A 13,401-nucleotide genomic window follows, 5' to 3' on the forward strand; every position below is an offset into this window, starting at 1 on the left:
GACTCAAGGAGGGCACAGAGCAGCTCCAATGAATGCTGTGGCCTGGGAAGAGTACAGAGGGTCTGTTGGAGAGGTCTCTGTAGGGCTGCATTTGGGCCCTAGGCCTGAGGTTCCGCACCCCTGATAGGCACACAATTGCCTTGAGAATTAGTTGGGCCACTGCAAATGGTCTTGTGGCCTGACCACGATGGGTCACACGGAGGGATCATTTATACGGGTCACCACTATATGTGATTGCTCCCCTCGTGATTCTTCAGACTGTGAGATAAAAGTATTGTTTTCATTTGTGTAAATAAGCCCTCAAAATAATTCTGTGCCATCCAGCTCTTTTGAACAGGAACCATTAATTGCAAAGCACCTTTTAAGGTTGAATTGGCAACCACAGATTTAACTTAATGTTCCAGGGAGCTTTCAGTTTGCGAAATAAATGTACAAGTTTATTACTGGCCCTGCTCCTGTACCTTTCAGAACAGCCTAATGTACAAAAATTTAAGTTTTTCCTGACATGCATTGAGGTTAATAGTGGAAATATGCATTTTACTGTCCCTTATAGGTTGGGGTTTTTGTTTTTTTTTAAATCCCCTTAAATCTGAAACTGACAGACATCTCCATACTTAAGAGGGAGGGTAGATGGGATTCCTTTTACAATGCAAGTCATTAGTTACCTGAAAACCTATTCTTCAGTGTGTGGATCCTATGTAGGCCTGAATTGGCCCAAATATACCCTCCCCTTACTCACATGCTTTGGCTGCGTGCACCCCCTACTTTGAAAGCACATGAGGATCCTGGGAATGTAGTTTACTCCTCACAGAGCTACAATTCCCAACACTTTTAACAAACTACGGTTTCAAGGAGTTTTTGTGGGAGTCGTGTGCTTTCAATGTATGGCGTCTATGCAGCCTTCCAGCCTTGCAATTTGATCTGGTGATCTTGCACAGAGTTCTGTGACAGAAGTGTGATCATACCCGCCTTAAGCAGCCTATATATTCCAAGTGTGTTTTTGCCTCAGAAGTCGTCTCCTTTTACTCAGCCCTAGCCATTTTGCTGCTTCTCCATAGGTGGGTGGTTGAGATCAGATTAAGAAGCAGCTGGTTAAAACAACACAGACGCTTAGCTCAATGCAGCCAATGCTATTTAAGTGATGAGCCGTGGGATAAAGTGAGGCTGTTGTGTGACGGTTCACTTCTCTCTCCTGCAAAATGGTTCCGCTTGAACATTCTGCAGATAGCTACCACCAGCGCATACCATTTGTAGCAAATGGGGCACTTGGCACTGCATTTCGTAAAGATGCTCCTCCTCTTCCCTTTGGCAGCCAAGCATTTGTGGTTTAGCAGAACAGAAGGAAAAGTGCTTATCGCTAGTGGACCAGAAAGTGAATCTGAGGTCTGTGGGAGGATTGTGGTTTCATTCGCGTGTGGGTTCCAGCCCCAGATTTTCATTCCTTGGAGAGCTGTGAGCCCCCAAAAAGTGTAGGGTATTTAAGCACTACACTCAGTCTGAAAGTTATTGCTATATTATAATCGGGTGTCAGAATGAATTCTGGAGTGTAACAAACAGCATGTAAGGTTTGTAGGTTTTGCCACAGACCATCTCTTGGGAAAGTCTGTTCCACTGTCAAATGACTTCTACTGTCAGTAAATTCTTCCCTATATTTAGCTGGAATCTCCTTGAATCCACTAGTTTGTGCCCTAGCCTCTGGAGCAGAAAAAAACAAGCTTGTTCCATCCTCCATGTGGCAGCCACATAGATTTTGGAAGATGGCTTTTATATCTCATCTCATTTTTGTCACATACTCAATTCTCTTAGCTCAGAGCTTTCCAAATGTGTGTCGTGAAACATTAGCCTGTTCCTCATAAGGCTTGGTTTCCAGACCCTTGATCATCTTGCTTGCTCTCCTCTGCACACATTCCAGCTTGTCAACATCCTTTTTAAACTGTGGCACCCAGAACAGTGGTACCTCAGGTTAAGTACTTCATTCGTTTCGGAGGTCCGTACTTAACCTGAAACTGTTATTAACCTGAAGCACCACTTTAGCTAATGGGGCCTCCTGCTGCTGCCGCGCCGCTGGAGCCCGATTTCTGTTCTTATCCTGAAGCAAAGTTCTTAACCTGAAGCACTATTTCTGGGTTAGCGGAGTCTGTAACCTGAAGCGTATGAAACCCGAGGTACCACTGTACAGCATTAGCTTTTTTTGCTGCTGCATCACACTGTTGACTCATGTTAAGCTTGTGGTCTACAAAGACTCATAGATCCTTTTCACATGTACTACTGGCAAGCCAGATGTCCCCCATCTTTTATTTGTGCAGCTGGTTCTTCCTGCCTAAGTGTACATTTGTCCCTATTGAAATCCATTTTGTTAGTTTTGGCCCAGTTCTCCAATCTGTTAAGGAGTGTCGTAAGTGAACAGTGGGGAGAGTAGAGATTTTCTTTACTAGCACAAATGTACCAAGGGAATAAGCCCTGAACATTTCCCCCGACTCATGTTATATTCACAGTATGGACAGTTATGATTCTCTTGTCAGAAGTGGAGAAGCACAATTTACTTAAGAAGCACACAGGCTAACTTATCTTTAAGAACGGCTTTGCTGAGCTGGAGTGTAGTGCTTTGTCTCCAGATGTAAATAGCTACAGAGCTGAGAAGCTAATGAGCAGGGCATTTTGATAGATCATAATCTAGTATTCCCATTTACTTGACTTAGCCCTGAACCTACCTCTGTTGTTTTTATGCAGCGCAGGATGGGCAGCTGAAAATAAGCACAGGACTCCTGCACCTATAATAGATAGTTGTGTAGCAGAAGGAATTTACGCTGCATGGCAAGTTGCATAGAAAAGAAGAGGAGGAGGAGTTCAGATTTGATATCCCACTTTATCACAACCCAAAGGAGTCTCAAAGCAGCTAACATTCTCCTTTCCCTTCCTCCCCCACAACAAACACTCTGTGAGGTGAGTGGGGCTGAGAGACTTCAGAGAAGTATGCAGCCTCCCTTGTTACCCCAGGGAATGGGGAAACACTGCCTCGCCTGCTGTTGCCATAAATCATCCCTGAGTTCGAAAGAAGGGGGTGAAGGCACTAGGCGCACAGCACCCGTGGGAGACGGCTCTCCTAGACGCTGTCTCTGATCGCGCGAACTGGTTGCAGGAGCTCAAAACAAACAATTGGAGAGAAGCAAATGCACATATTTCAAGTGAAGAACGGGAGTTAAGACTGCAAATTAAAGTGACCTCTGTGAAGTAGAGCGACGGGTTGGATTCAACAGGACAATAAATCAAGAAGAAGATACATCAAAGGGTCGGTATGTCGGAACGGGACTGGAAGGGGGTGGGACTTTTCTTTTTTTCCTCTATGTGATTACCTAACAACCTCTCCCCAAGAAAGAACCGTTGCACAATTGACTATAAGCAGGATGATTAAAAAACTGTGTGGAAATGAACTATTAACCAAAGGTTTGGCTTATGGAGACTTGGAAAAGAATAAGGGCTTCTGGAATGACGCAGCTATAAAAAGAGAGTCGCCATGTTGGCAGGTTTTGTCGAAAGATTGATGATCGAAGAGGAGGAAGCTATGGCGGTTATCATATTGGACTCCTGGCAGAACCTCCTTGGAAGACCAAGAAAGGGAGTGACAGGCCTGCGAAGATTAACGAATGGATGGTAAAATTGTTTTCTCTATGGAAGTGATGAAAGGCAGCAGCCGTCTGAATATGACTCTTGGATGAATAGAAAAACCCACACAGGACTACAAAAACATTTGTCTTTAACTCGCTTGCAGAGACTATCAGAGGTCACAAAGAAAAAGGAAAAATATATGAAAGTAACAAGAAGAGATGTGGAAAACAACAAGAAAGGATTGGACAGAATTGTGAACATCATTTGGACAGAGTTGTGGATATTAAAGCAGCAGCAACAAGATGATTGGATCCCTTTCGGAATTTGAAATATGGGTACCCCAAACAAAAATTTAAAATTTGGCTCTGTAATTTGGAATTAATGCGATTTGATTGGTCTGTTAATAAAAATTATTTAAAAAGAGAGAGAGAGAGAGACTTCAGAGAAGTGTGACTGGCCCAAGGTCACCCAGCAGCTGCATGTGGAGGAGCAGGGAAGCAAACCCGGTTCACCTGATTACAAGTCTACCGCTCTTAACCACTACACCACACTGGCTCTCCAAAGGGAATTGCATGCAAACTATCCTTTTTTTGTCATGCAGATGACACCTGCTGAACTTCTATTGTCTACATGACTAGAACTGAAGGTGCAAGGAGCCCTGTCCTGTTTTACATCTGCCCTCCTTAGTTCCAGCTGCTGTTTCCTTACTTGTGCCTACACAACACACCAGCACAGTAGTTACATAGTGACCTGAACTGAGACACAGTGAATCACTGTGAGTATTGCGTGTGTGTGTGTGTGTGTGTGTGTGTGTGTAGAGGGTTGGAAATAGCTCTGCCCACTCCAGTAGTCAGAGCTTCAGTGCCTTAAACAGCTGTATGACAAGCAGAGCTTGCTCTTAAATGTTGTTTTGTGTTGTCCTTTGATTCTGCTCTGTTGTAGTTGTTCTTAATTGTATGTTGCTCCGTTGGTTTTATTTGCAAACTGCTCTCTCGGAGTTTAATGGCTCATAAGTAATTTAAATGCATAAGATTCAGCTGGTAAAAGGCATTGCTTTCTCCAGCCTGTAAATTCAGTGGTGTGTGTGTGTGTGTGTGTGTGTGTGTGTGTGTGTAGACTTTACCTGCTGAATGTCTTCCTATCATACAACTCTTTTCCTGCAGTGGAAGGGTGGGGGTGGGAAAATAGAGGTGGAAACCTTATGAATACCTGTGACCTAGCAGAGAGGGCAGGATGGCTCACCCTGCATTTTATTTGCACAGTGGTTGGGGGTGTAAACAAGCTGACAGGGGATAACTAAACAATTGAGGAAACCATCCTGGGCCCTGGCACCCGTTGGAAACCAGCCTTACAGTGCATTGCATGGGCGGATATTTTTAATATTTCATGATCCTGGCAGTTCTAGAATTAGAAAATATCCTGGGCGCTCTTGCGCTCTCTCTCTCTCTCTCTCTCTCTCTCTCTCTCTCTCTCTCTCTCTGTGTGTGTGTGTGTGTGTTTCCAGGCCTTACAGTGCCTGAGAGGAAACAGATAGGCATTTAGAAGAGCATGAATAGTAAGTTCAGGAGCTGGAACTGCTTCTCCCAGAGGGACTGCGTTGCTGCCTCTTTCATTGCAGGGTTAACCATTTCCTGCCCCTGGAGCTCCCTGGCTCTTGAAAATAAGGTGAATAGCAGGCAGTGACTACTTCCCAGTTGGGAAATGAAGGCTGCCATTCTGAACACAGGCTGCCGCACACAACACACAAATTACATGGGGGTAGTTGCGTTCAGATATATGAATATAAGGCATACCAACATGTGTTTATTTGGAGAAATGTGCATTGAATTTGTGTGATGTCTTCTTGGAAACAAGCAAATGCAATGAGAAGCTGAGAGTAACCCAAATGGACAGATTATTACCCATGTGGAGTAGGGGTTGTGGTTTGTGTCCCCTTCGCCAGTCTTGAGAGTGCCCAGCAAAGCCTGGCCTTGCTACCTTCTGCAGCTGGCTCTGGATAAAAGTCCAGTCTCTTGACAGGCCACTTTGCACCTTGCGTTTTTTTTTTCTGCAAAGAAATCAATCCTGCACCTATGTAGGAGAAATGTTCCAGGTGCGGTTTTCCTCATCGCAGCACTGCAATGACCTTAGAAACACCCTCCTGTTTCAGCAAAAGTCTTTAAAAAACCTGCTCAGAATTTGAAGCTGGCAATTTGAAACTCCTTAACTCTGTTTCTGACACAGGTGGCGCTGTGGGTTAAACCACAGAGCCTAGGACTTGCCAATCAGAAGGTCGACGGTTTGAATCCCCGCCACGGAGTGAGCTCCCGTTGCTCGGTCCCTGCTCCTGCCAACCTAGCAGTTCGAAACCACGTCAAAGTGCAAGTAGATAAATAGGTACCGCTCCAGCGGGGAAGGTAAACGGCGTTTCCGTGCGCTGCTCTGGTTCCCAGAAGCAGCTTAGTCATGCTGGCCACATGATCTGGAAGCTGTACGGCGGTTCCCTCGGCCAATAAAGTGAGAAGAGCGCCACAACCCCAGAGTCGGTCACGACGACCTAATGGTCAGGGGTCCCTTTACCCCTTTTTAACTCTGTTTCAGGAGAAAACAAAAGCAGGTAGGTCCCCCCGACATGCTGGTCTGGGTCGCTTCCATATATGTTAGTTGGTAGTTTCCTGTGTGTGGGGCAGGAGGGACAGGACAGGAACAGCACGAGAAAAGAAGCAACTAGGAGGACGTCCGCTTCTCTTTTATAGCTTGTAACCCAGTCTCCAAGCCTGGTGCATACGTGGAGCAAGTTGCTCTGTCTGAGGGTTAAACTAGACCACGGGTATAAGGAATCTGTGGTCCTCCTGGTGTTGCTGGACTCCAGCTGCCATCATCCCTTCCAAGGACCACACTGGCTGGGACTGATGGGAGTTGGAGTTCTACCTAGACCATTGCTCACATGTACATGAGCCTATGCCTTTTCCTCCGCTACATGGCCTTTTGCCTTTTAGTTCATACTTTAAAACTATATCCATGGTACCTGCCAGGTTCTCAGCCACGATGCTTCTGTTTGTTTGTCTCTAAATACCTGTAAACAGGTAGAAATACCTGCATGCTGTCCCACAAGCTCTTCTTGGGCTATCTGGCTTTGTATATGACCATTCCCTTTTTGCAATGGACTTTACCTCTGTGTGCAGTATTTCTCAGCTTACGCTTTGGGATTTTGCACACCAACAACACACTACATGCCCTCTTATCCCCTGAGTGAATCCATATTTTGTTTACCTAAATCCACGTTTAGTTTTTAAGGCTGCAGTTCTAAGCCTACTTAGGGCCAGTTCGGCTTGATAACTAGAGTGCTGTGATGATTAAGATCTCCCATAGTTTAGAGGTGGTTTTGTCGTCCATTTTCTTTGATGGCTGCCAATCGTGATGACTCTATTCCTCCAGGATCAGAGGCAGCATGCCTCCTCTGTATGCCAGTTGTGGGTTCCCACAGCAGAATCTGGAACACCACTGTGGGAAACAGGATGCTCAGCCAGGTAGGTCCTTGTTATGAACCAGAAACCAGGCTCTCCTGCCTATTATTATTATTATTATTATTATTATTAATTAGCAGCCTCGTGCTTTGCTGATCAGAGAGGCCAAACTCTGTGAAAGGGTTTTAATCTTCTTTCTTTAGAATCATACAGTCAGACCTCAGGGATCCAGCTCTCTGCCAATGCAGGAATCTTACTACTACAGCATCCTTAGTAGAGGAACATTAGTATTTTGCTTAAAAACCTCTATTCATTAAAATAAACAAAACCCAAAAACCAACTACTGCTAGCTTTGCAGGGAAATTAATAGCTGCTCTTGCATTCCTGCCTTCTTCTCAACATCATGTTTAGCTTTCTTGCTATCAATTAGTTATTCTATTAAGTGACTTGGCTACCATCTTCCAGGACCCAATTCATTCCTAGTGCAGTGTAACAAAATTCTATAAAACCCTAATAATATATAGAACCATAAAATTAAAACCACTTTATGCCACTTTCAAACTGAGCTGCAGCTGTTAATTGCAATAATTGATCAATTTTAAAAAGCAGATTGAAATGACAATGTTTCTTTTAAAAATAGAGATGGGCCTCCTGTATTTTCTTGGGACGTGAATGCCACAGGCATGGGGACTAGAGTGGGAAAGACCTTGTCCCTGGTACCTGTCAACCTCCTACTGATGGGCCCAGAGAGCAGCTTCTTAGTAGTAGACCCTCAAGTAACTGACAAGTTCTCTGAGGGTTCCTCCAGAAGAGAATTCATTCTGATTTGTCTGCACTGTACTTAGGCAGAGTTTTGACTGTATCCAGTTTTTACTGAGCATTTGTTCAGAGGGAAGTAATCAGCCAATGAGCATTCATCCTGATTTGGTTACATAGTGTTTACAGGTTTTCCTGTCAATTGTCCGTTCATTTCACACTTTTCAATGCATTTCCCCATCACTTTCCTAACTGCAAAAAGGTCTTATGTTATTGTGGGTTTTTTAAAGGTACCGTATTTTTCGCTCTATAACACGCACCTGACCATAACACGCACATCGTTTTTAGAGGAGGAAAACGAGGGAAAAAACATTCTGAATGAAACAGTGGATGTATCATTTTTGTGCTTCATGCTGTGGCCACAGACATGTGATCTGATGGTGAATTTGGGGTGACCCAATGCAAAAATCCTGAGAATCCCTGTGGATCCATGCTTTGTAACCACGTTTTTGCACCATTGCAGCCCCAGGCAACAGTGGGTGCGTGATTTTTGGGGGGCAGGCTGTAGCCATGGACATGCTATGTGCTCTGATGGTGAATTTGGGCTGACCCAATGCAAAGATCCTGAGGATCCATGTGGATCCATGTTTTGTAACCACGTTTTTGCACCATTGCAGCCCCAGGCAACAGTGGGTGCGTGATTTTTGGGGGGCAGGCTGTAGCCATGGACATGCTATGTGCTCTGATGGTGAATTTGGGCTGACCCAATGCAAAGATCCTGAGGATCCATGTGGATCCATGCTTTTTAACCACGTTTTTGCACCATTGCAGCCCCAGGCAACAGTGGGTGCGTGATTTTTGGGGGGCAGGCTGTAGCCATGGACATGCTATGTGATCTGATGGTGAATTTGGGCTGACCCAATGCAAAGATCCTTAGGATCCATGTGGATCCATGCTTTTTAACCACATTTTTGCACCATTGCAGCCCCAGGCAACAGAGGGTGCGTGATTTTTTGGGGGCAGGCTGTAGCCATGGACATGCTGTGTGATCTGATGGTGAATTTGGGCTGACCCAATGCAAAGATCCTGAGGATCCATGTGGATCCATGCTTTTTAACCACATTTTAAGTGGGGAGGGAAGGAAAAACACAGAAGGGACAAGGAGCAGGAGAGGGGTGTGCAGAGAAGCAGCTGGCTAAGAATGCAGGAGAGGGGTAGGGAGGAAAGGAAGGCAAAAGTTTTCCCTCACCTACCCACCCAAGCCAGCCAGCTCTCTCTCTCTCTCTCTCTCTCTCTCTCTCTCTCTCTCTCTCTCCTGCATGTTTTCAGCTTTCCCCTCTGCTTGCCTGGAGGGGAGGGGCTTTCCCTGCTCTTTGTTCCGTTTGAGCAAACACAGCAAGGAAACAGAGGTGGGTGGGCAGTAAGACCCTGAGGCAGAATGCCGGAAAGCAGCCGCTTCCTCTTTTCAAGTTTCCCTTCTAGGAGACGCGCGATTTGATTTTTGCCTGCTTTTTTTTGCCTCCCCTTGCACTATTTGGCTCCAGGGACCACACATTCGCTCAATAACACGCACAGACATTTCCCCTTCCTTTTTAGGAGAAAAAATCTGCGTGTTATAGAAGGAAAAATACGGTAGATTTCGAGTGCCAGGGCAACAGAGTGCCTTAATCCACTTTTGTTGCCCGAACCTAATTTCCTTGGAATGCACTTGAATCCCTCCTGCAAAATACTCATTCTGGAGGCACCCTAAACTCAAATATGTTTTCCCCAAGCCAAATGTAATGGCTTTACTTGTTGGCATGACAAATTATAAATGACAGTGGGAAGAATGTAGGAGAAAGGGAACGCCTACCCAGTGCTCCTTGCATACCTGCATCCTCGGGCCCTTGGAGGAGGTGCTGTGGGGGTGGGAGGGTGGGAAAGGGGCCCCTTCAAAAACAGGTGCAACACGTATTCATCAGGATTTCAAACTGCCAGGGAGCTGGACTTTGGGGGGCCCATGTGAAAGACTTGCTTCTTTTCTTAGGCCCTTCCCCCTGCCAAATCCTCCCCCTCCCCCTCTGCCCCCTTCCTCTGAATTAGCAAGTTTGTTCTGAAGCCTTCCTTAGCCACCGAAGGGTAAAACAAAGAGGCCTTATTCGCGGCCAGCGCTGACAACCGAGCAAGTCAGACAGCTGTGTTGGGCCTTTGCAGTTTGAAGTGGCCCATTATGGCCCATCCTCGGCCACTGCGTGCCAGAGCTGAATGGAGCTGTGAAGAGAACTGAAGTCCTTTCTCTCCAGCTCCCATGTTATTTCCTCCTTCCGGCAACAGAGGGAATCTTTTTAGAGGAAAATGCCCATAGCAGACGGCTTCCATTTAGAAATATCTCAGCTAGGAGGCTTGGCCTGCCTATTGCCAGGCTTTGAGGGATGGCGGGGAGGGGGGGGGAGAGAATGCTCCAAGAACTGGTGGCTGGGGGTGGTGGTGGATCGTGCTCATGTACAAGGCTGGGTCATTAACAGCAGTGCCAGTCTTGCCTCTAATGCACTGGAGGAGCCCCCCCCCCATCTCCCACTGTTTGACCCATCCTGCAAGCTGTGATGTAAGCCTGAATTGGCTGAGGAGGATTCCTCCAGCAGCATCAGTACTGCAATACAAGTACAGAACAATATGGGGCATCTTTGCTAGTCCCATGTTCTCCATCCTCCTCACCAGGATTTTGTACAATCTGTGATTCTGTATACAGTGGTACCTCAGGTTAAGTACTTAATTCGTTCCGGAGCTCCATTCTTAACCTGAAACTGTTCTTAACCTGAAGTACCACTTTAGCTAATGGGGCCTCCTGCTGTGGCCACGCTGCCAGAGCACGATTTCTGTTCTCATCCTGAAGCAAAGTTCTTAACCCGAGGTACTATTTCTGGGTTAGCGGAGTCTGTAACCTGAAGCATATATAACCTGAAGCGTATATAACCCAAGGTACCACTGTAGTGTAATTGTGGATCACAGGACATGCCTGCTGAGTTGTGAACCCCAACTTCGCATTTTTCAAGCTTGAGGCCTTAACCCTGATGGGACACTGCCATTTTTAAAAACAACAACAACTGAAAACGTGTTTCCTTGTTATGAAATTAACCTTTCACAAAAACAACTCGCCTCTTAAATCTCAGTCTTTGTGATCATTGCTGCTAGCCAAATAGGCTTTTTTTTTATAACCTGAGTGGGTTAAAACATTTCCACTACATATTTAGTCAGTTATACTTTCCACAGACATTCCCGTGGTTCATGCATAAGCTGAATCAGCCTTACGCACAAAACACAATATACCTTCCTACACACTTTCTGTTCCCCATCTGGAATGCAAACAATGCCAGCGGCCTCCTGCTGTATCCTCCATAAGCTAACAGAGGCTGTTGCAGAAAAATGCTTCTAGCCAAACAGTCCCCATCTTCCTCTTTAACTGTAAAATGTCTCAATACAGATCACAGATGGATTAGCCTTTTGTACAATAGCAGAGGCAGCCTTTTGGGTTCTTCTAGACTGGTTTTCTTTGAAAGCTGAACAGGGAAGGAAGATGGCATGGATACCACATGCACCCAATATCAACTAGGCAGGTAGCATCCCTTAAAGGTAAAGGTAAAGGGACCTTGCACTTTGACATGCTTTTGAACTGCTAGGTTGGCAGGAACAGGGACTGAACAACGGGAGCTCACCCCGTCGTGGAGATCTGAACCGCCGACCTTCTGATCGGAAAGCCCTAAGCTCTGTGGTTTAACCCACAGCGCCACCCGCATCCCTTAGCACATACCTATTCCTTGATAAAAGTTAGCAAGTGAACATGCTGAAGTTATGTGGGCCTATACTACCATAGAATTAATTCCCAATGAGCACTTACTTTGTCTTAAACTTGTTTAGGGTTGCAGGCTTTAACTTGTTTAACCGTCATTCCTTCTTCCCAAGGAATCCTGGGCATTGTAGTTCTGTGTAAGACAGAGGTGGGGAAACTGTGGCTCACCAACTCTCATCAGACCCAGCCGACACGATCAGTGGTCACAGCAACATCTGGAGGGCCCCAGGTTCCTCACCCCTGGTGTAAGAGAAGGATCTGTAACAAAATTCTCAGGAACTCGCTGAACTACAATTCACCAAGATTATCTTGGTGGATGAAGCATTGGCAGTTAAAGCTGGTTAACCCCAATGCAAACTAACCACGCTAAAAGTAAATTTAGACATTTAGCCTTATTAACACTCATTAAGTGATGAGAGTTTACCAATCTTGATTGGCTTCCTACTTGCTGTAGCTCAGTCATAGGGGATGAGGGGGAGAAAATAGATTTAGTTCATATTTTATACATAACCTACACTTTCCAAAACATGGTGTGAACAGAAACATATCCCTCCTTTGAAATTCATAAGATTTTCAATTTTGCAGCATAGCTCTCTAGGCTGGAAAGATTCCTTATCAAATTTGAAGCTCATGCAGATCTGGAAGGGGTAGCTAATACCTCAAAATAATAATAATAATAATAATAATAATAATAATAATAATAACCTTGACAAAACAGAAAACTGGGGTCGAAGTAACACAATTAAATTCAGCAGACACATGTGTAATGTTTTACATCCTCAACCCCAAATCAAATGCACAGGTATAGAATAGAGAATACCCGTATAGGGAGTAGTGTGTGTAAAAACAAGACCGCAGAATTGCTGTTCATCACAAGATGAATGTGAGTCTGCAGTATTGTGCGGCCGCAAAAAAGACTAATGTGATTTTAGGCTGCATCGATAAAGCCGTGGTTTCCAAGCCATCAGAAGACCTAATAGTTTATTCAGATCTCGTCTAAAGTACTGTGGCCAGTTTGGTATTTGACGATTTAAGAAGGATATAGAAAAACTGGAACGGTCAGAGGAGGGCAGCAAATACAAGTCAGGAGGAGTATGGTAAATGTCCTGTGAGGAAAGATATGCTAGGACTGATGGGGGGATGAAAGCACTCTTCAATACCTGGAAGTCTATCCCCGTAGAAGAGAGCACAGACTAGTTCTTTGCTGCCCCCGAAGGCAGAACTAGATGGAAGGAGCTTCAGTTCAAGAGAGTATTTTTTGGCTGAACATAAGGAGAAACCTTTCAGCAGTGAGAGTAGCTTGACAATTGAACCAATTACTGGAGATGGGCATTCTCCCTCATTGGAGGTCTTTGGGCAGCCATCTGTTGGGGGATGCCAAAGCTTTGGATTCTATGCATGCAAGTATGGGTTAGGACTTGGTGGCCTACAAAACCCCTTTCCATCTCTATAATTCTTTTGGAAATAAAATTGGGTTTTCTGCAGTCTGATGGACGTCATACAGTTGCACTGTAATAAGTGAATTAATGTGACAATTAACATGGTAAATACACTAGAAACCATAAGCCAGAGCCAGAGCTACAGGGGAGCTAGCCAGGGTTTTTTTTTTGCCTTGCAAAGCCTCCAGAGGGGTGCCACTGAGGCTCCCAGCCTGTGTGTGTGTGTCTCCGACCTGTATCAGAGGACCTTCCCTGTTAAACGTGGCACATTCATTTTCTATTTTTTTATTTTTGCGTAGGAAGGTGCAATGAGTCAGGTCCTGTGTTT

The 13,401-nt window shown here is 45.2% G+C and overlaps 1 protein-coding gene across 3 annotated transcripts in view; it reads left to right on the plus strand.

Moving 5' to 3' along the window:
* LOC307211141 (ankyrin repeat domain-containing protein 40-like) overlaps positions 1 to 13,401 on the plus strand; it is an 84,064-nt gene that overhangs the window by 30,414 nt on the left and 40,249 nt on the right. Inside the window, exons 1-2 of one of the 3 annotated variants that reach the window (XM_079967466.1) lie at positions 2,797 to 2,943; positions 7,024 to 7,115. The exons of 1 other annotated variant lie outside the window; for it this stretch is intronic. In XM_079967466.1, the coding sequence (XP_079823592.1) occupies positions 2,812 to 2,943; positions 7,024 to 7,115 (224 nt within the window). In that variant the 5' untranslated portion in view covers positions 2,797 to 2,811. Of the gene's footprint in view, positions 1 to 2,796; positions 2,944 to 7,023; positions 7,116 to 13,401 lie in introns of those variants that run through there. One more of the 3 variants, XM_079967467.1, reaches the window with a different exon arrangement.

Source organism: Podarcis cretensis (assembly GCF_951804945.1).
Source record: "Podarcis cretensis genome assembly, chromosome: 2".
In the NCBI taxonomy this organism is placed as follows: domain Eukaryota; kingdom Metazoa; phylum Chordata; class Lepidosauria; order Squamata; family Lacertidae; genus Podarcis; species Podarcis cretensis.